General features: G+C 48.0%; 3 protein-coding genes across 3 annotated transcripts; all 3 read right to left on the bottom strand.

Annotated features, from left to right (window-relative positions):
• Window positions 1-343: 343 nt before the first annotated feature.
• LOC120900768 lies at window positions 344-9,821 on the bottom strand. Its single transcript, XM_040308221.1, has 5 exons — window positions 8,973-9,821; window positions 3,355-3,656; window positions 2,525-2,875; window positions 1,532-1,847; window positions 344-1,448 (listed from the first exon to the last, which is right to left on the bottom strand). Exons 1-5 carry the CDS (start codon window positions 9,220-9,222, stop codon window positions 976-978), a joined length of 1,692 nt encoding a protein of 563 aa, XP_040164155.1. The 5' UTR covers window positions 9,223-9,821; the 3' UTR covers window positions 344-975.
• Window positions 9,822-11,938: 2,117 nt separating this feature from the next.
• LOC120894794 lies at window positions 11,939-15,264 on the bottom strand. Its single transcript, XM_040297618.1, has 3 exons — window positions 13,670-15,264; window positions 13,091-13,243; window positions 11,939-13,011 (listed from the first exon to the last, which is right to left on the bottom strand). Exons 1-3 carry the CDS (start codon window positions 13,713-13,715, stop codon window positions 12,464-12,466), a joined length of 747 nt encoding a protein of 248 aa, XP_040153552.1. The 5' UTR covers window positions 13,716-15,264; the 3' UTR covers window positions 11,939-12,463.
• A 107-nt stretch (window positions 15,265-15,371) lies between these two features.
• On the bottom strand, window positions 15,372-17,711 carry LOC120894793. Its single transcript, XM_040297617.1, has 2 exons — window positions 17,326-17,711; window positions 15,372-17,127 (listed from the first exon to the last, which is right to left on the bottom strand). The coding sequence occupies exons 1-2, from the start codon at window positions 17,393-17,395 to the stop codon at window positions 16,085-16,087; spliced, it is 1,113 nt and encodes a 370-aa protein (XP_040153551.1). The 5' UTR covers window positions 17,396-17,711; the 3' UTR covers window positions 15,372-16,084.
• Between the last annotated feature and the right edge of the window lie 340 nt (window positions 17,712-18,051).

Genomic DNA, 18,051 nt, shown 5'->3' with positions numbered 1-18,051 from the left:
CTCTCTCTCTCACTCTGTGTGTGGTTGTGAATGTGTGGTTGAAAGTTTGCTGCTTAGTCTACTAGTTTGGAGCTGCCCTATCCATTTAATCCGGAAGGACTAAACCAACGAAGGATGGTGGCTTTGGCTTTGTGCCGTGTGTTGCGCGCACTCCTTCGGCAGGTTGCATCTGGATACGATCGGCCATACGATCGCCTGCTTGCTCTGCACGTCCCTAACGCCACAGCAAACACCGTTTGAGCAAACAAGGACGGGGGGCACGAGGGCGCAATAACTTCTCCCCCAAAAGCGTCGTCGTGTGTCATGGTGAAATGCTTGATCGTCGTTGGTTTTTGTTTGATTGTTTTTTGTTGTTGTGATTAATGTATAGATATATCGATTTGGTTTCACTAACATGTTTCGTCGTTTTGGTCCCAATTCCATTCTCAACCGCAATTCACAGCACGAACGAACGCGCACGCCCCATCCGCAATGTGTTGCTCGTTTGCTGCCTTGTAGCGCGCACTGTACCTGCGGCAACAATACAACTATGCACACACGTACACACATTTAGTCAACCACGTTTTCCTGCTTGTCTTTCATTGTTACGTTTTTGGTAGTAAAAAAATTAGTTCAGGAAGAAGTTGGTTCAGCCTTTCATCGGACAACATTCTGCTTACTGTCTAAAAATGATTCTGTGTTTGTGCGTGAGTTTGTTTTTTTGTTCTTCTTGTCTGTAGCTTAATGAGGCAAAATGAATTAAAAAAAAGAAACGGAGAAAGAAAACCTATCCTCGCAAGCTTATACACACGGACGACGCATGCCACGCAAAATACTGCCGGATTAAGATAATCTTTCTCTCCTTCGGTCTCGAAATCTCTCCAAATGTCCTCACTAACACAAAAGCACGCTCTTACTTAATATCTCGCTGCCGTAGCTCTTTACACAATTTACCATGCCCTTCTCAACTATTCATTGGTTATGCCTTAACTACTACTAAACGACTAAGGAAGGGGCAGACGGCGAAACGGGGAGCGTCGGGGAAGTGTCGGAGGCAACCACCAACGCCTCCCCTCTTCCTTCTCCTCTTCCTCCGCCTCTTTCTGCCATCGGCGACTGTTCCGCAATGCTAGTAATGTGGCTATTGCTATTGCTACCGTTGCTAATGCTAGGACTATTGGTTTGTGCGGCTGGCTCGGTGGTGGTAATCGTCACTACCGGCAGACCGTCGCTACCGTCGGACGGTTTCTGGGTGGGAAACAGCACCGAGTAGGCGGGCGGTGGGTCCAGCTCGCCGTACTGAGGTAGATTGTGGCTGGCGGGTGAGGTACCACCGTCGCCGCCGGTCATTCCATGGCGTCCGGGCGTACCGCCGTCCGCCGGGGACGAGGTTTGCAGAAACGAGGGCACCTGATCGGGAAGCGAATCGTCCGGGCTGTGCTCGGGCTTGTGAGATCGGCAGCAGCATTCTGTGCGGAAGGATTGAACGCATTAACAAAAAACTGTAAACACAAAGAAAAATGCACTCTGCAAAACCGCAGCAGCAGCTTACCCCAGAGACCGCAAATTAGTAGCGCGCCACCGCATATGAGCATGCCGAGAAACAGATAACCCCACGGGCCATATTTTGACAGGCCGGTCATGCGGCTGTGGTGCTTTTTGGGCGGCACCACCGCCGGCTCGGTCACCGGCGGCACCGGGGAAACGGGCACTGCCGGCGGGTACGTGGCACCAAACTTTTGCTCGAGCGCAATGTCCACCTCGCCGAAGGCTGCCCCTTTCGACGGTAGCTCTTTTGGTTCGCCGCCGAAGAATGACTTGATCGTGTTTTGGATGTACTGCCGAAACACGGATTGGACAGGATTTTCCTGCAAAAGAGAGTGAGAGAGATATAAGAACGTCAGTGTCAGCTCAAACATGTGCGCTCTACTTTTACAGTTTCGAAAGTAAGATGTTGCCCGCGCTGTGGGTGAGGAATGTGAGCGCCATTTAAATTTGCTGAGTGACATATTTTCTACGATGCACTCGCGCGTGGTGGGTGGAAAGAAAATTCATGTCTGTCTTAAAAAGCGATAAAAAGGAAGCACCAAGAAAAAAAAACACCGAGAAGCGCGGCGACGTCTGTGACCATATCTTCCAAAAATAATAAAAGAAACCAACGCAACCAAAAATTGGGACAAATGAAAAGGAACTAACAATGCATGACACACTTTTATCTGGAGTGCAACAGAAAAGCAAAACGGGAGGAAAAAAGGAAACGAATCCGTACCACTTCCGGGTGTGGTTTATGGCATGATTTAACACAAGCGTCAGCGAAACGGAAGGGCCCCGGGCTAGAGAGAATTAAAACGTTGAATTATGCCTGCTATAAAGTGATCGTCGCGAGACAGACTGCGGCTCATTGATTAATGGCTTGTCCCTGACCAAGGGAAGGGTGGTAGGTACATTACTCAGTTGAGAACGGTTCATTGTGAAAAATGCTACAGTAAGCGAAGAATCTGAATTTGCCCAATGGCAGTACAGCTAAGAGCGATCCGAAACTTACCGAATATTCCTGCTGTCGATGTTTGACACACATCGCCTCGTTCTCGTCGCTGACCTCGCTACCGATCGGTGGACAGTTGGGCAGCCCGTCACACACCAGCTCCCGGGCAATGCACAGCAGCGGCATGCCGACGTACTCCAGACAGGAGTGCTTGTCCCGCTCGAGGCAAACCGCACCCTGCCCGACGACCGTGATCTGGAGGCGATAGTTGGGCGCATTGCCGTCGTGGTTCCAGACTATGTTCAGCTTGCCCTGCAGCAGCCGCATCGGTTCTTCCTGCGTGGCAGCCGTCTCCAGCAGGCAGGGATCCAGGCGCCACGAGGGCAACACCTCACCGTTGGCCGATTGCGACTGTGAAAAAACAACAACCAGGGAAGCAACACATGGGGAAACAATATAGTTCAGCAAGTTCAGTTAGATCAATTGGGAGAGAGGTTTTGAACCATTTTTCGCTAGAACTAATTAGCACCACTCCCGCAGCCATGACCGCGCACGGGCGTGCGGGTGAGCTAGTGTGCGAGCTATTTGTTGCGCATCGTTGCCCTTGGCTAGGCTGGGTGAGCAGGGAGCCACAAACTGACATGTGCTCGTGCGGTCGTGGTTGGGCGGATCGTTTCGAGCGGTGCGTATGTGCTGCTGCTGTTGCTGCTGCTGCTCATCGCAATGCGATAGAACAAACGCACTCGAAAAGAATGTACATCCAACAACGTAACACACCCACACACACACACACCCAGACTTGTGGACCTTTCAACCAAACGGCCATGCCAAGAACAGGTTCCGCTGCAAAGACGAGCGGGCGTGTCGTCACGCGCCGCACACATACGTACGATGGTGAGCGGGCAGCTATGCGTGCTGTTGCTGGACTTGTTGCCGTTGTACTTTCTGCTGGCCGTGCTGCGGGGCCCCTGCCCCGGTACGCGCTGCATGCGCACGAAGAAGTTGTACGCGTCGGGGGCCCGGAACTGGCGCTTGCAGGAAGTGGCCGACGATGACGACGCCTTGCCATGCTCGGGGCGCAGGGCTAGCAGCAGGCTGGACGCGGCACCCTTATCGCTGACGTACTGCTGTTCGCTCGTCTCGCCGCTCTCCCCGCACAGCGATGGTAGACCCGCACCCGTCGGTTCGGCACCTGAACGAAAGAAAGAGAGAGAGGCAGAGAGGTATAGAGGGAATAGGGAAGGAACGATAAACAAAGACACTGTAGTTGGGTTTCGAGCATGTTCGATAAAATTGTTGAATTTATATGCGAGCTTTAAGTTTGTACGCAGAAACAATGTGGCTAGGCAGTTTCTAGCTGAATAAAATCAATTTTTATCGACGATACAATGCTTTTGACGTTTTTTTTACACATTTCGTACTTTTAAATTCATCCTATATGCTACTGTCAATTGCAAGACACATTTTTGAATTCGTCTGTCAGTTCATAGAAATTGTCCTCTCTTTCTTTATCTATGCATTTCATATAGCATTTCAGCTTATTACCTTATTTCTTGAAAGATGCATCTTTTTTTAAACATATTTAAAAAGCTTAATTCGAAAAAAATCCACATTGTACGTTTAACAATATAGTATTATTTGATAAATAGCAATAAAGTCGTTTTCTTCCCTGTATCCTTTAGTAACCATTTAAGTTTAGCGACGTGTCTGTAAATACGCAAGTAACAATTGACAACCAAATTTAGTTGAATCAGTTTTTATATCTTATTATTTGGTGGAACGTGCTACGCAGACAAGCCGGCCATATACAGGCTTTCGAGACTTAATTCGTTACCACGCAAGCCGGATAAGTCAATCCTTGCTACGGGGGAACGGTCCATTCTAGGCTTGAACCCATGACGGGCATGTTATTGAGTCGTTCGAGTTGACGACTGTACCACGGGACGACCCTCAGTTTTTATATACAGTTGCTCAATAAATTGAAATGGTAAACGGTCCTTCTGAAGCTACCGATAAATAATAAAAAAAATCTAATTCTGCCGATATGAGTTCTGTAAAACCGTAAGTCTTCTTCTTCTATTTGGCGTAATCGTCCCACGGGGACATGGCCGGCCTATACGGGCTTTCGAGACTGTATTCAGTACCACGTAGCCGGATAAGTCAAGTCCTTACTACGAGAAGACGATGCATACGAGGGTTGAACCCATGACGGGCAGGTAGTTAAGTCGTACGAGTTGACGACTGTACAATGGGAACGCCCCTTTGTACAGTAAGTCAAAAAGACCGTCAGTCAAAAATAGTAATGGGCAAAGTTGACAAAATTGTGGAGTCGGCTCCGATCTGACTCCGATCATTTCCGAACCGATTCCGGAAGGTAGGTCGTTCGGAAGCGTCCGGAATCGCCCGAAGCCGTCCTGAGTCTATAGGAGTCGGAGTCATCTGGAGTCTTCCGGAGTTAGTCCGAAGTCGTCCAGAGTAGTCTGGAGTCGTCACATTGCACCGGACGGCTCCTGTTGACTCCGACCGATTCCGGTCGACTCCGACTCCGACTCCGATATGACTCTGACTCCGGTAAGACTCCGACTCCGGTCGACTCCGGGCAACTCCAGCCGACTCCCGACGACTTCAGACGACTCTGGACGACTTCGGACTAACTCCAGAAGACTCCGGATGATCCCGTCTTTCAACGACTCCGGGTGACATTGGGCGACTCCGGATGACTCTGGACGACTTCGGGCGGAACTAGAGGTTCGGATTTTGCCGGAGTTGGAATCAGACTAACAATATACGGAGTCGGATCGGAGTCGTGGGTACGCTTCAAAGAACACCTCAATAGTCAAAAAGAATGAATTGTCCGAAATCGTACATTATGGCCAAATTATGATATTCGAACAAGTTGTGATTAAAGTCAACTTGTCAACACGATGTGGAATGATAAAAACATTCATTTCAAACTCTTTTCCAAATTACTATTTTAAACCTTTTATTGTTCATTATTTTAATTGCTTGTGAATGGGTTTACTAAGAAACGGCTAAATTGCTAAAGTATTGCACGAAACCCTATTTTAGTTTCACATAGTCTTTTGATCTATGAACGAAAGCAATCCCGGAGATAGAGCCATGAAAAATAAAATACAGATTGTCACAAACTAGATGGAGCAGTGCAAATCAAGCGTATCTAAAAATATGGAATCTTGGAAATTAAGTCAAAATAATGGACAAAAAGTGCACTAAAAAAAGACATTGCCAATGCTTGCGTACACTTCAATGCGCCAGCACACACCACACTAGGACAGTACTAAGATTGTTATGTATCATTTGAGCATGTTCACGTAACCTTTAAAAGGCTCCAAGCACCATAGACAGAAGTTCAGAAGAGACTGAAATCCAAGGTAAATTTAACAAACCCTATTACGAGTAACAGGAAAGAAAAAACAATCACGACACACTTATCATTAAACGCAAAGAAAGTGTCAATGAAAGCAAGTTATTCAACCATCGCTGTAACTAACGCAGTTATTCAGCAAAATCCCCAGACACAACAGGCCCACATAAAAAGTGTCCTCCATCGTGCCCCGTACGAGGACATGCGACATTAGCCGGGGACGATCCTGAAAGCGAATTACGTGGTCAACGCTTCCCGCCCAATCCCGAGCGAGCGCTCTTTCTTTCGGGATCGACAGTCGACTGTCGCTCACAAGGCAAAAACACACCATAGCATTAAGGCATTGGGGGCCGTTAAAAGGGGTGTTGAACGGCAGTGGAGAAGGTTACTTTCTTAAATTATTTTATCTCATACGCATACGGTGTTGGGGTGCAGCCCGTTTTTTGTTTTGCATTAATTAGCCTAAATGCTGGGGCACGTGTGGTGTTCGACATTCGACAGCAAAGTGGAACAAAACAAACGTTTCTTCGTTACAGTTTTTTTTTCATCTTCTTCTAATGCTCATACCACACTCTTGGGTGCATTACGGGCAGTTTTGTCGGTGTAGGAGGCAATAAAGAAGACTGCCGATACTTCGATCTTGATACTCTGCTCTGCACATCAGTTATCCATGTGCTGGATGTGTGTCTCTGTGTGTGTGTTGTATTGCTCCGATTGCTTTCAATGTTCCCCGCAGCAATGCCATCAATTATGCGAAGGTTACTCAAAATGACCTGTATCAATTTACGCTGTTGTGGCCTGCCTGCGCTGGCAGCATGGCCAGCGATGTTTGGGTCAGGCGCCTCTCTGCTCGGCCGGTATCAGCTCACAACCAGATACCGGCGAGCGGTTTCGATCCTTCGCACGATCGTCGGATCGAGGTGGTGTAGAGCGGGCAGAGTGTGTCCGCCATAGACAGCGAAACACATACCCCGGTGAGGTGTGTGCCCCGTGCTCGTATCAACGGGCAGGTCTCGTTCGGATCGTGTCAATAGCTATTGATCTTGAAGACGTTCGAAAGCGGTAAGAAACAAACACACACACACACCAACACACTTCCAGCCGTACGCGCATCCCACGAGTGCAATCACGCGGCGCTGATGCAATGTTGGCCTTACAGGTTGTGATTATTTCACCAACTGCCGCCGCCGCCAAACTGAAGTGGCTCGTGGATCCCCGGATCGTTGTTGTATTATTGCCTCTTAAAATCGATCTACTTCCGGAGTGAGATGGCGAATTTTTGTCTGGTTTGATGTGCGCCCAGACAGCAACACCTGCTGCTGGAATGGTTTGTGTTAATTTAATTTTAATTGTTCTCTTGTTTTTACCAATTTACCGTACCGCACGGAAACGACGTACCAAGGGGGCAATGTTTGATCTTGAAAGAACGTGTGGCATCGCGGTCACGTAATTGATCCATTAGACACGCGTTTACTGTTGGGTGTGTCTTGCTAATAAAAATCAATTACTTACACACTTTATAACAAAGCACAAGCAACCGCACTGAAGGGGGTTTAAAATGTGCTAACTTCAGCCACTATTGCTCAACCGCTTTTGCGCCACTTCCCACAACCCGCCATCCGGTGTTTTGTGGTTTTAAATTTTGCATCGACCGATTGAATTAGGGTTTCTTAACCGATTGTCTCTTTTTTGGCTAAATCTAAAACGGTTTTAGGCGCGCCCGCACTCGACGGCTTTGGGACATAACGCTACGCCACGTTAAGGCACGTCGTCGATCGTAACGAATTTCGAATTGGATTTGGACATGAATTTCAACCGGGCAGCGGCTCACTCGACAGAGCCGCTGTTGTTGCTGTGGTGGTATTGCGCGGGAGGCTGGGATGGTGAAATAAAACAAACTGAACAATACTTCCGCGATAACGCGTTGTTGCCGCCGTCAACGGTCTTGCAGGTGGTGGTGGTGTTCGCGAAAAAGCGCTAAAAAGCGAATGATTGAAAAAGATCATGAATAAACATAAGCAAAATGAAAAAAAAAAAAGACGCATTTTTGTGTGGTGGATGCTTCTAGACCTGTCAAAAGCCTAGCTATCAATGAGCTGGAGGCTTGGCAAACGAATGATGTTTATAATCTTGTACCATAAGAAAAAAGCTGATTCGAACACAAATTCAAACCTGTTTGAAATACGAATTCCAAAACTAACTCGTGCTATTGTACATTTGAGCTGAGTCCGTTATTTTTACTTCCTTTTATCGTTTCCCACAACGTTGGACCCGCTGTTCGTCCGTTAGCCCCGAGAGATGGAACCGTTTCGATCGATTTTTAAGCGATCATCATTAGCCATACTTTTCTAAAGTGTAAATAAAAACTAACGCAAACAGACGGCCGGCCATTGCCCATGTAAACAGGCGGGCGGCAGGCGGCACTCGGCGATTTTGGACCGATCAACAACCGATCGAAAAAAAAACCCGCTTACGATCAGCAACTGTTTACTCCGGCCCCGGTGGTTTCGATGGTAACGGTGAAGGTTCTTCACCACCGTCGAGGTTAAAGCCTACGTGACGCTCGTCGCCTACCTCGAAGCAGTTGGGATATAATTGCGGCAATCTTTTTGAGTCACAGCAATCTCCCAAAGTGACCGCAATGATTCATGATTCATCTGCTGCAACGCTTCCTGGCCTGGGGAAATACTTTCTTTAATGAAATGCGATTCCCACACGCTCGTCAAGCTGTGCGCGTAAGATGTGTTGTGAGTCAACGTTAACAAGGGGGAAGCTACTCTAACGAAAACGAATCCGGTCCAGGGTGTGTTTGTGTGTCTGGTGGAAGTAACGTTCCAGTTCGTTCCATGTGTTCGGTGCTCTCCGGCCTTGCTTAGAGAGACACGGTCCTCCTCGCCTTAGTTGGTGGTGATATATCCCCATCGGCCTTTTTCCATGTCGATTGCAGAGCGATGGAAAAGATGGTCTAAACATAAATGCAACACACATACATACACACACACAAACGTCACGAACGCCTGGCAGCGTCCCTCGCGTGGCGTTGTGGTCGCGCTTGTGAGATGATGTTTTTTTTTTGGTTTTGGAATCTGTCCGACATTCTTCGTAGCCTATTGCACAACTTACTTGAGAAGAACGATGCACAATCGATGCGCTGTGTGTAGTAGAGTATAAAAATACACCACCACTGCAGCAGGGACGACGTTGTCGCCCGCGGGAGGAAGATCATTTTCCGTCTGTTTTTTTTTCTCTCCTTTTGCTCTTCTTCTTTATGTTTATGATGTATATCTTCGCTCAGCTCCAGCTGTTGCCCGTGTGTCGTGATGCTGGTTGTTGGTGTGTTCGTCGTTGGTTTGCCAGCAACACGCGCGCACATTAATCGCGAGGGAAAATCGGAGACGAGAAAACGAGCACACACACACACCGCGCACACAAACACACACACACCTACACACACATACACAACGACACCACCAACACGGCACAGAGATCTTCACTCTTCTTCACAACTAACGGTTCTCCGCTTCGCACAGAGGCACACCGAGCGACCGGAACGCACTTTGGTTTTACTGGGCAATGCTCTACTGCCCCTTCCTCGCTGCTCGCTTTCCCCTCCCTGCTTGTTTGTCGCTAGGTTGCGATGCGCCTACACAGCACTACACTTGACCACGGCAGCATCCCTAGCCACAGCGGCAGCAGCAATGATCGGTCATATTGGACCCGTGACCGGGATACGGCAGCACACGCACACGCGAGGGTGTTCAGGCACAGAGTGTGACCCGAGCGCAATGGCGCTTCCTTTTACCTCTTCAGTGATATCGCTCCGGACGCAACAGCGATCGAACCAGCGAGCGGACGGAGGACGCGAACAACAACACGCAGCGCGAACGTCAAACCATCTGGAACTTTTCCTTCCAAGCTCAACACTAAAATGCGAGGCGCATTTCGCACGCGCACCAAGAGACGATGGCGATGCGTGGATGATCGAACCGACCGAGCCAGAGGTGTCAAATTGGAATGGGATGTGCAGGAAAGAGATTTAATATTTTAAGGAAGTTAGAAACAATCGTTGGATGTATATTTTGATTTTATGTAAGTAAAAATACATTTTTCTAAATTATACATTTAGGACATAACAAAAACATGCAAATGAATGAAATCAACACTGTTGATTATCAAATAAAACATAGACATGCGCACTGCATAGCAGTTTGACGGCCCTGCCGTTTACATTGTTTTTGGCTGGTTATTGTTTACGCACAAAGGGCGACGCGTCAATTCATCGGACATCGCAAATGGCATTTGATAATATTTTATTTGCGTTTCCCTTTTCGGATTACTTAAATAATTATTGTAAGCGAGTGTAAAAGAGTTGATAAGTTTTATTGAATATTTAAAAGATTATTCTGCTACAGAGTGATAGAAATTGGTAGACCCATGTAGCCAAAATGCAGGAGCGCTGCCGTAAGCAACTCACGACCCTTAAAGCAGCTTCAAAGTACGTAACATTATATTTACCATTGATGTTTTACCAACAACTTACTTTTGTTCTCTTTCTTGTTTAATTTGATAAAATAAAGCCAGGCAATCTGTACGGGCCGGTATTGTCCTACAGATGTCACATCGAACGACTTAACAAAATGTTCGTCATGGGTTCAAGCCTCGAATGAACTGTTTCCCTATACGCTATGGAATGACTATCTTGCTATGGGGCGGAATCAATTAGTCACTGCAAGCCAAGCCCTCAAGTGGGTACAGGCAGGCCTTGACCGACATCGGTTGTTGAGCCAAAGAAGAAGTATCTGTACGTCTCCAAAATCGGCCGTAAAGGCAAACGCATGTTGTGCTCTCAGCCCCGGAACTTGTAAATACTTGGAACTTGTTCAGTCAGGATCATTTGATCGGTTGGTAGGATGATGGGTGAGTTTTCGTCAAGATCTTACCCATAAGACATTGCACCCAAAAAATAGTCTTCTCTTGGATCCTTCAAATTTAATATGAAGCTTAGCGATGCAGGTCATTCTTCTGGAGGATGGTCAGGGGTGGATTAGGCTCTGAATTAGAATTTCTCATACAACTTCTCGCTCAATACTTCAGAAAGGCCTACGTGTGACTGACTGACGATCCAGATCATAGATTCTAGAAATTCTATGACTTGATCTTAGCTAAATGCTGCCAGATATCATCTTAGTCAGTAATTTGCTCATTTTTGTTCCAAACCCCCTACCTTTCTGACGGCAATACCTGCATATACCTGCAGATTCAACTAGAACTTTCACCATCTAGCCGCTTCTATGTGACATCTTCCATGTTAATAGCGATTACTTGCTACGGTATTCCCTTGCAGTTTATCTCGGTTGTCCTCATCAAGTATAGACAATGGGTGCCCAACGGACAGACAGATAGCGAGCGGTAAAATCCAGTAATGGCTAGGACCTGCTCTAGGCTAGGAATCCACTTCTGTCGCTAAGATCGCTTGCCCGTTGTCCATGGAATGACCAGTAAAACAAAGACCCATTTAAAGTGTGCTAGAATTGGAGCAAGCTTGGTCATCAATAGGCACTGCTCAGAAAACCGGAATAATCTATTGTCCTTCACCGGATTTCGCATTGTTTTGCAGCATCCTATCATGTTTTTTTAGCCCATTTGAAAAAGGATTGATCACCCGTGTTGCTTTTCCCACTCAGCCGTGGTGTGTTTTGGTACGTTGACTTCAAGGAATCTATTATGCAGCAAAGATAGCGGCTCAATTCAAGCGCGATAAGAGCTTGGATAAAAAAAAAACACCGCACGTTATCAAAATAAAGTATTTAGATTATTCGTCCATTCATTCTCTTCTGTCAGCTATCGTTGGGTGATAGTTTCAAAGCGGCAGGAAAGTCCTGAATGGTTGGTAATCCTTTTCCAGAAGCAACTGCATGCCCATTTTCGTACCACGTAGCGATAACAAACGTGACTCAATGACGTATCATAAAATGGTGGCTTTTTATCAGCCAAATTAAAACCGCGTAAACAGATGAAAATCAATGTTGACGACATTACTGAACTAGTTACGAAAAAACACATGTTACAGAAAAAGAGTAAACCAATGGTTCGTTTTTAAAAAAGTACATATTCTATATATTTCAAACGTCCATAAACATTACCTTACAAAGCTAGTAAATATTTACAAATTCATAGATTCTGAGAACCCTCACTGCACTCGCGAACCATCACGTTTGATAACAATTTATCACTAAAGCCCGTTGCCGTTAATAACTATCGATCGAGTTGATTCGCGCTTACACTACCTTACTGTATAGTGTATCTCGATATAAGGGCTCGATATTGTCATGGGCAGCAACAGTAGCACCGCGTGTAAACCGCAAGCCTTCCTGCAGTGACCCGGAAGCTTACGAGCTGCCGATTACACTCCTTTTCCTCTATCACTGCACCATATTTCCCCACGTTGGGCAAACAAGCCTATCATCATTGTACTGAATCATTGCGTCAGGCATTACGTAGTAACCGATTGGGGCTCGAATCAATCGGCACACCCTGCTGCACACACTTGAACCAATCAACCAGCCACGATATTTGTCCACTTTAGAGCCCGTTTGTCGATTGGCGCACGACCTTCACAGCACGGTGACGTAGCACCGGTCGGTAGCGTCATGCTCTTGAACTGCGGGCGTGCTGGATACTGCAATCACCGCCGGCACTGCGTCACTTCCTTCGCTAATATCACTAACACGCACTGACCGCAGGCTGGGCGATCGTGCTTGCCGTACCGTCGTCGTCGTCGGTGTTTCGATGATGTACTCCAGATTGCTGGCCAGATCGTCAACGCTCCGTGCGTGATGGGCACCATCGATGCGAGTATCGTACGGGATGATGAATATGCTGTCGTTATCCTTCTCGAACACGAGCGAATCGTAGCTGGGCGGTGCAAAGTGATGGTAGGAGGGGGCCGGTGTCGGCGGTGGAGTCAGCTCGCTGGACGATGGTTTGCGCGACCGGCAGCGGTTGTGATCGGCACAGGCCATCACCAGGAAGAACGATATCAGTGCGATAAAGGTGGCCAGGTACCATACGATCGTAATAGCGTCCATGACAGGCGTATCGGTAAACAGGACCCGATCATGTGTCGTCGTTTTGATGCTCTGCTGCGTGGTGGTGGTGGTATCTGCAGGATGGAAAAGGACCATTAACGTCTCGAACCGGGCTGTGTGCGTGTGTCTCTGTTTTGGTAGCGATGCACTTACCTACTAAGTAGAGATCGTCTTCGGTGACCGTGGCAGCAACGTCGTCTGTAGTGGATTCCGTCGATCCATCGACCCGCTCCGGGACCGTCGTCAGCTGTCCCGCTGGTTCCGCTCGGTCCGGTAGGCACTGCACCTTTCCGGCCACGAAAAGTGCTAAAATGCGAATGAAAAAACACCGTCAGCAAGGGCACGGCGAAAGCATGGATTCGATTTTTTGCGCCAGCAGCGACCACCTTATCTTATGGCAGGCCAAACCGAGCTTAATGCAGCGATAAGCAAATGCGTATTCGGGAAACGCTTCTAGCTTAAGGTGTACTACACCAGATAAAACCACACAAAACCGTCTAGCGTAAGGACCGATGAGTTTGTTGTGCCAAAAATGTGCCCGAGGAACAGCAAACTCATCGGAGCTGGTACGGATGATGGTGTACGTGATTGCCCTTCTTTGCCGGGAAGATGGGGGCGAAGCTCTGGTGGCAAGGTGGGCTTTTTATGGCCGTTTTGTAAAATAAAAATAGGCCCCTGTGACGGGGGTACACCGCTTCTTCGAAACATTTCATATCGATGTCGTTTACTTACCGATCATGACGTAGCATCCTAATTGATTGTGGTTGCTCTTAGCCATCAGAGAGTGAATACTTCCGGTGTTTTTTTTTTGTGTGGTAAGGTGGTAAAGTGCTACTAGGCGGTACTTTTAAGGATCTGCTCGTAACTTTCGACTCTTTCGCAACACGACGACCAACTCCGTGGAAATAAGGTTGTGGTTCGGTTTCGAAAACATTGACACACAACAGTCAGCAACAATCACAACAGGAAGAGATCCATCGCAGGAACCAGAAGGAGATCGACTAGAACACCGTTGACACCGTAGAAATGGAAAGTTTCTTTTGCTGCTAGTGCTCGGTGCGACAGGTTTCGATTCACTTTCTTGTAACGAGCCTCTCGTGTGGGTGGGCGTTTGTGTGGCCAGAGATTTGTTCGCGGTAGACGACACGGCAATGTATCTCGTATAGGCTCGGTCGAGAACTATCAAGTCAAAGATTTCACATCTCCAAGGAGCACGGTTTTATACCCAGCACCCGTCCCCAGGGGCTTGTTGATCTGATCAGATAAAACAATACGACCACTACCACCTACACGTACCCTCGCTCGAAGTGGGTGATTTTTGCAGGCATTCGCGACAACAACAGAGCCCTCGTTATCCGTACGTCACCACCGGCAGGACCTTATCTAATAACAGTGTGATCAGAGCGGCCTGCTAGATAAGGGCCGACGTGTCATCACATCGCGGAGATGGCTTTGTGCGAACACTCAATGACCGTTGCTAGTATCTTCGCGAAGGCACATAGTAGGCTGATGCGTAGAATGCAACAAGCGGGCCGTCGCGGCGTTCCAGCGCTAAGAACAAAACGGGGGAGGAAAGACCGAACAAATTGCATCCGTTACCAGGCTGTTATCTGCCCAGCTATCAGTTATGTAAAGAGTGGAAAAACGAATTAAATTATGCTGTCCACCGTTAAAAACGCTCAGTTCAAAACGAAGCGATCCTGTGTGATCTTCTTCCTTCATCTGCTCGCAAAACATCTCAAACCTGAGATTGCTAAAAAGGGCGTTATCTTCGGAAGTCCCACTGGAAGTTTGATAAGCGCACATATGGTGAAAAGAATGGAGTTCGCAAATGCCACGGCAGGTCCGGCGGGGGGGGGCGGTGTGATCCAGCAAACAAAACAATTCATTCGTCCGCTCCGTCGCCTCCGATTGACAGTGGGCGGCCGATAATAGTATTTTTGTTTAACCTAATAAGAGCACCTAGAGTACGCAAATCTACGCGCAAATCTTATCGCCGACGAGTCAGTCGCCTTTATCAAGAAAAACAACCCCGTCAAGTAAGATTCCTGTTACGCCACACCACCTGGGTTTACGACGATGTTGCGTACCGGAGATGAAGCGCCCGGGCGATAAAGGGAGAAACGGAGAGGGACGCTATCTTAATTAGCCCAGACAAGCCCCAATGACATATGGGGCACACAAGATCGCAACAGGATTTGGAAACACAATTGCGAACGCGCGCGTGCCGTGCTAGTTTTTTGGGGCAAAACACAATCGCGATATGCCGCGACACCTTAGACAAAGAATCATCCTGGACCAATCATCTGGAGCTTGTTTTTTTTTTTTGATGGACAGAAGCGATAAGATATCGAAGCCAATGTATACCATCGGGGGAAGAATTGCAGTATGCACCATTTCGGCCGCAGCATAGATGCAAAACGATTCGTCAAAGTCAAATTTGTCACCACTTTTGTTTAGTGAGTAGGTTTTATTTTCAAAATAACACTTCATCCACGCCCAGGTTCCTTAGATCAACAATATTAGGCAACGCACAAAACGGGCGTGTAGTACAGCAAGATCGCGGGAAGTAAGGGTATGATGAGTCGTGGTATGCGGTAATCGACCCACCACGCGAATATTTAGAGTAATAAATAGATCTAAAGTACGGTTCTGGCGCGTTTCGTCATACCTAAGCAGCTGCTGCTGGTCAGTTTTTAAATCTATATATACGTAAATGCCCACACATTTACTAAACGCACGCTCGGCCCGGCTCGCTCGAGGAGATTCCGTCTATAATCGATTTCGCTACAGAAGTAGTCATAACCAGATTAAGTAATGCTGACTCACGAATGCGCAAAACATTGGGAGATTAGATTATAATACCGTCTGTGGTCGTGGACGAAACGATTTGCGCGCGAATTTTGGTTTAATACTAGCAGGAGTGCCCAGCCTTCTCACCTTAAACAGCTATAGTAATTTTCATCTTCGTCGTAGTCGTCGTCGTACGGTCGGGTCGCGTCATGATTTCACTACCTCTAAACACCCCTTACGAACAAAATTCTATCCTACGTGATCGTAACGTTTTAAAGCTTATGTACATCAACAGCGAGCGCAACGAAATGCGAGAGTGGACGCTACCCCAGGTTGTGCCCGGGACAGGACGCGTTACTTCGTGCGGTCCTCTTCCGCTTCCCGGTCCATGCTGGCAGACTTCGGTATGGTGGGCGAGGTGGCCGCCGAAACTGTCGTCGGCCCGGAAGTGCCGGAGGCAACTGCGGTGGTAGGAAACAGGGCATCGTAGCTGGGCGGCAGATCCTTTTCCTCCATGGACGGAGCGGACGGTCGCAGGTCATCGTTCGAGGAGCCGCGCAGTTCGATCGAGTGTAAGCCAGCGACAATGTTGCCGCCCCGACCGTGCTGCTGTGCGCGGCCACGCCCGGTGCGGTTGACGTGATCGCGGCTACCGCTTCCACCGCTGCCACCGTTACCGGCGCCACACAGCGGCACCCACTGGCGGCTCTTGTAAAGGCACAGAAAACAGGCGCAAAAGATGATGGCCGTCAGGATGAGCGACACGAACGCGGTCAGCACCACCTTCTCCTTGTTGTTGCTGACGCTCAGTATCTCGACCGGTTCCTGCTCGCAGCTCGGCTCGTCGATGCAGTTCGGACAGTTAATTGTACCGTCGTTGGCGAACGATTTGTGTATGCACGATTGCGTCCCGAACGGATCACACCGCAGCTCGTCCTTGCTCCCGCTGCACTCGCGCTTTTGCGTCGCCACCAGCTGTATGTACAGCGAGTCCTCCACCGTTGGCAGCGGGGCAAAGTGGTCCAACCGTATCGTTATCTTCAGGTAGGACGGATCGGCGAAGCTTCTTGGCACATCCTTTGGCGTGTAGCAGAACTTGACCTTCTTGCTGTTGCTCTGCTTCACCGTTACCGTGTCGATGCAGACGCCCTTCGCATCCTGGCGCATGTTCAACTTGCGCACTGTCAGGAACAGCCCGTGGCCCGGCAGCGCCTGCAGCGTGAATTTGCACTCGCTGTAGCGCTTGAAGGAAGACGAGTTCCAGCTCTGCCCGTACATCACCCCCGTGCCAAAGTCGGGCATCAGTCGGACCAACTTTTTCGAGTCTAGCAGAGAATCGAAATGGGCTAACAGGGAGTAGCGCCGCTCGTAGCATATTTCGGAGCTAACCAAATCATCTGCAAAACGAAAAGAGCGCATCTATTAGCTTGGCGAACCATATTGAGGGACAATTTATACCCGACTCGTTGGCCCTTCCCCACACATTCCCCTTTACCCAATCGACGAAGCGATGCGTCAACAACGTCGAGAAGCAAATTGCTGTGCATGCGTGTCTGTGTCTGTATGTGTGTGTGTTCGTCGACGGGGGTACTTACATTTCTCGTAGCCTATTCCGTAAGCGCCGCACAAGGCCACCAGTAGAACAATTATTGAATATTGCACCATTTTCACCTATAGCTGAAGGTTACTGCTATGTAAAACCTATATTTTGGCCAACAGGCGGAACCATTTCTCCGTACGCGACGAATCTTTGTGCGACTTATATTTTAGAATTTTCCACTGACAGCTTGTTATGACTTTTTGCTTCGTGCCAGAACAAGTGCACCAGGCAGTGTGGCCAGATTTTTTGTCGTTTTTGGTAGGAGCATCAACATTTTGTCGGTAGTTTTCGGTATTTTTTGAAGAGTTCCCAAATGCCACAAATCCACTACAAGACCAATAAACGGGTTCTAAACGACTTAAGCTCTCAACCTAAACGGAATATAGAAAGACTTCGTTTAGCAGACGGCAAAAGATTCATGCATTCTAAAAATAGCAAAAAGCAGGTGGCGCTCTCTGTTGGCGGGATACCTAACCAGTGGAGCTTCCTCGCTTGGAGGAGAGTTTTCTCATTCCTTCTATACTGTTGTATGGTTTGGCAGTGAAGTTATGCATCACTAGAACAAGAACGGCGAAACGAATGTTTAAATACTAAACTCCAACGGAAACCACCAGCACTGAAGCTGTGACTGAAGTGAGATTTGAGTAATGGTCGTTGGTGTTGATACCCACGTATCTGACCACACGACCATTCATATAGATTTTTGCTCAGAAAGTTATAA

Source organism: Anopheles arabiensis, chromosome 2, assembly GCF_016920715.1.
Source record: "Anopheles arabiensis isolate DONGOLA chromosome 2, AaraD3, whole genome shotgun sequence".
In the NCBI taxonomy this organism is placed as follows: domain Eukaryota; kingdom Metazoa; phylum Arthropoda; class Insecta; order Diptera; family Culicidae; genus Anopheles; species Anopheles arabiensis.
This window is presented reverse-complemented; position numbering and strand designations above follow the sequence as displayed.

Excerpts from the sequence above, each read along its gene's own strand:
- LOC120900768 (XM_040308221.1), bottom strand. The coding sequence starts at position 9,222 with ATGTGCGCGCGTGTTGCTGGCAAACCAACGACGAACACACCAACAACC. Across the intron at positions 2,876-3,354 it reads ATAGCTGCCCGCTCACCATC|TCGCAATCGGCCAACGGTGA; the intron begins GTACGTATGTGT and ends GTTTTTTCACAG. Across the intron at positions 1,449-1,531 it reads ACTAATTTGCGGTCTCTGGG|AATGCTGCTGCCGATCTCAC; the intron begins GTAAGCTGCTGC and ends CCTTCCGCACAG.
- LOC120894794 (XM_040297618.1), bottom strand. The coding sequence starts at position 13,715 with ATGGCTAAGAGCAACCACAATCAATTAGGATGCTACGTCATGATCG. Across the intron at positions 13,244-13,669 it reads AGGATGCTACGTCATGATCG|CACTTTTCGTGGCCGGAAAG; the intron begins GTAAGTAAACGA and ends TTCGCATTTTAG. Across the intron at positions 13,012-13,090 it reads AGACGATCTCTACTTAGTAG|ATACCACCACCACCACGCAG; the intron begins GTAAGTGCATCG and ends TCCATCCTGCAG.
- LOC120894793 (XM_040297617.1), bottom strand. The coding sequence starts at position 17,395 with ATGGTGCAATATTCAATAATTGTTCTACTGGTGGCCTTGTGCGGCGCT. Across the intron at positions 17,128-17,325 it reads CGGAATAGGCTACGAGAAAT|ATGATTTGGTTAGCTCCGAA; the intron begins GTAAGTACCCCC and ends TTCGTTTTGCAG.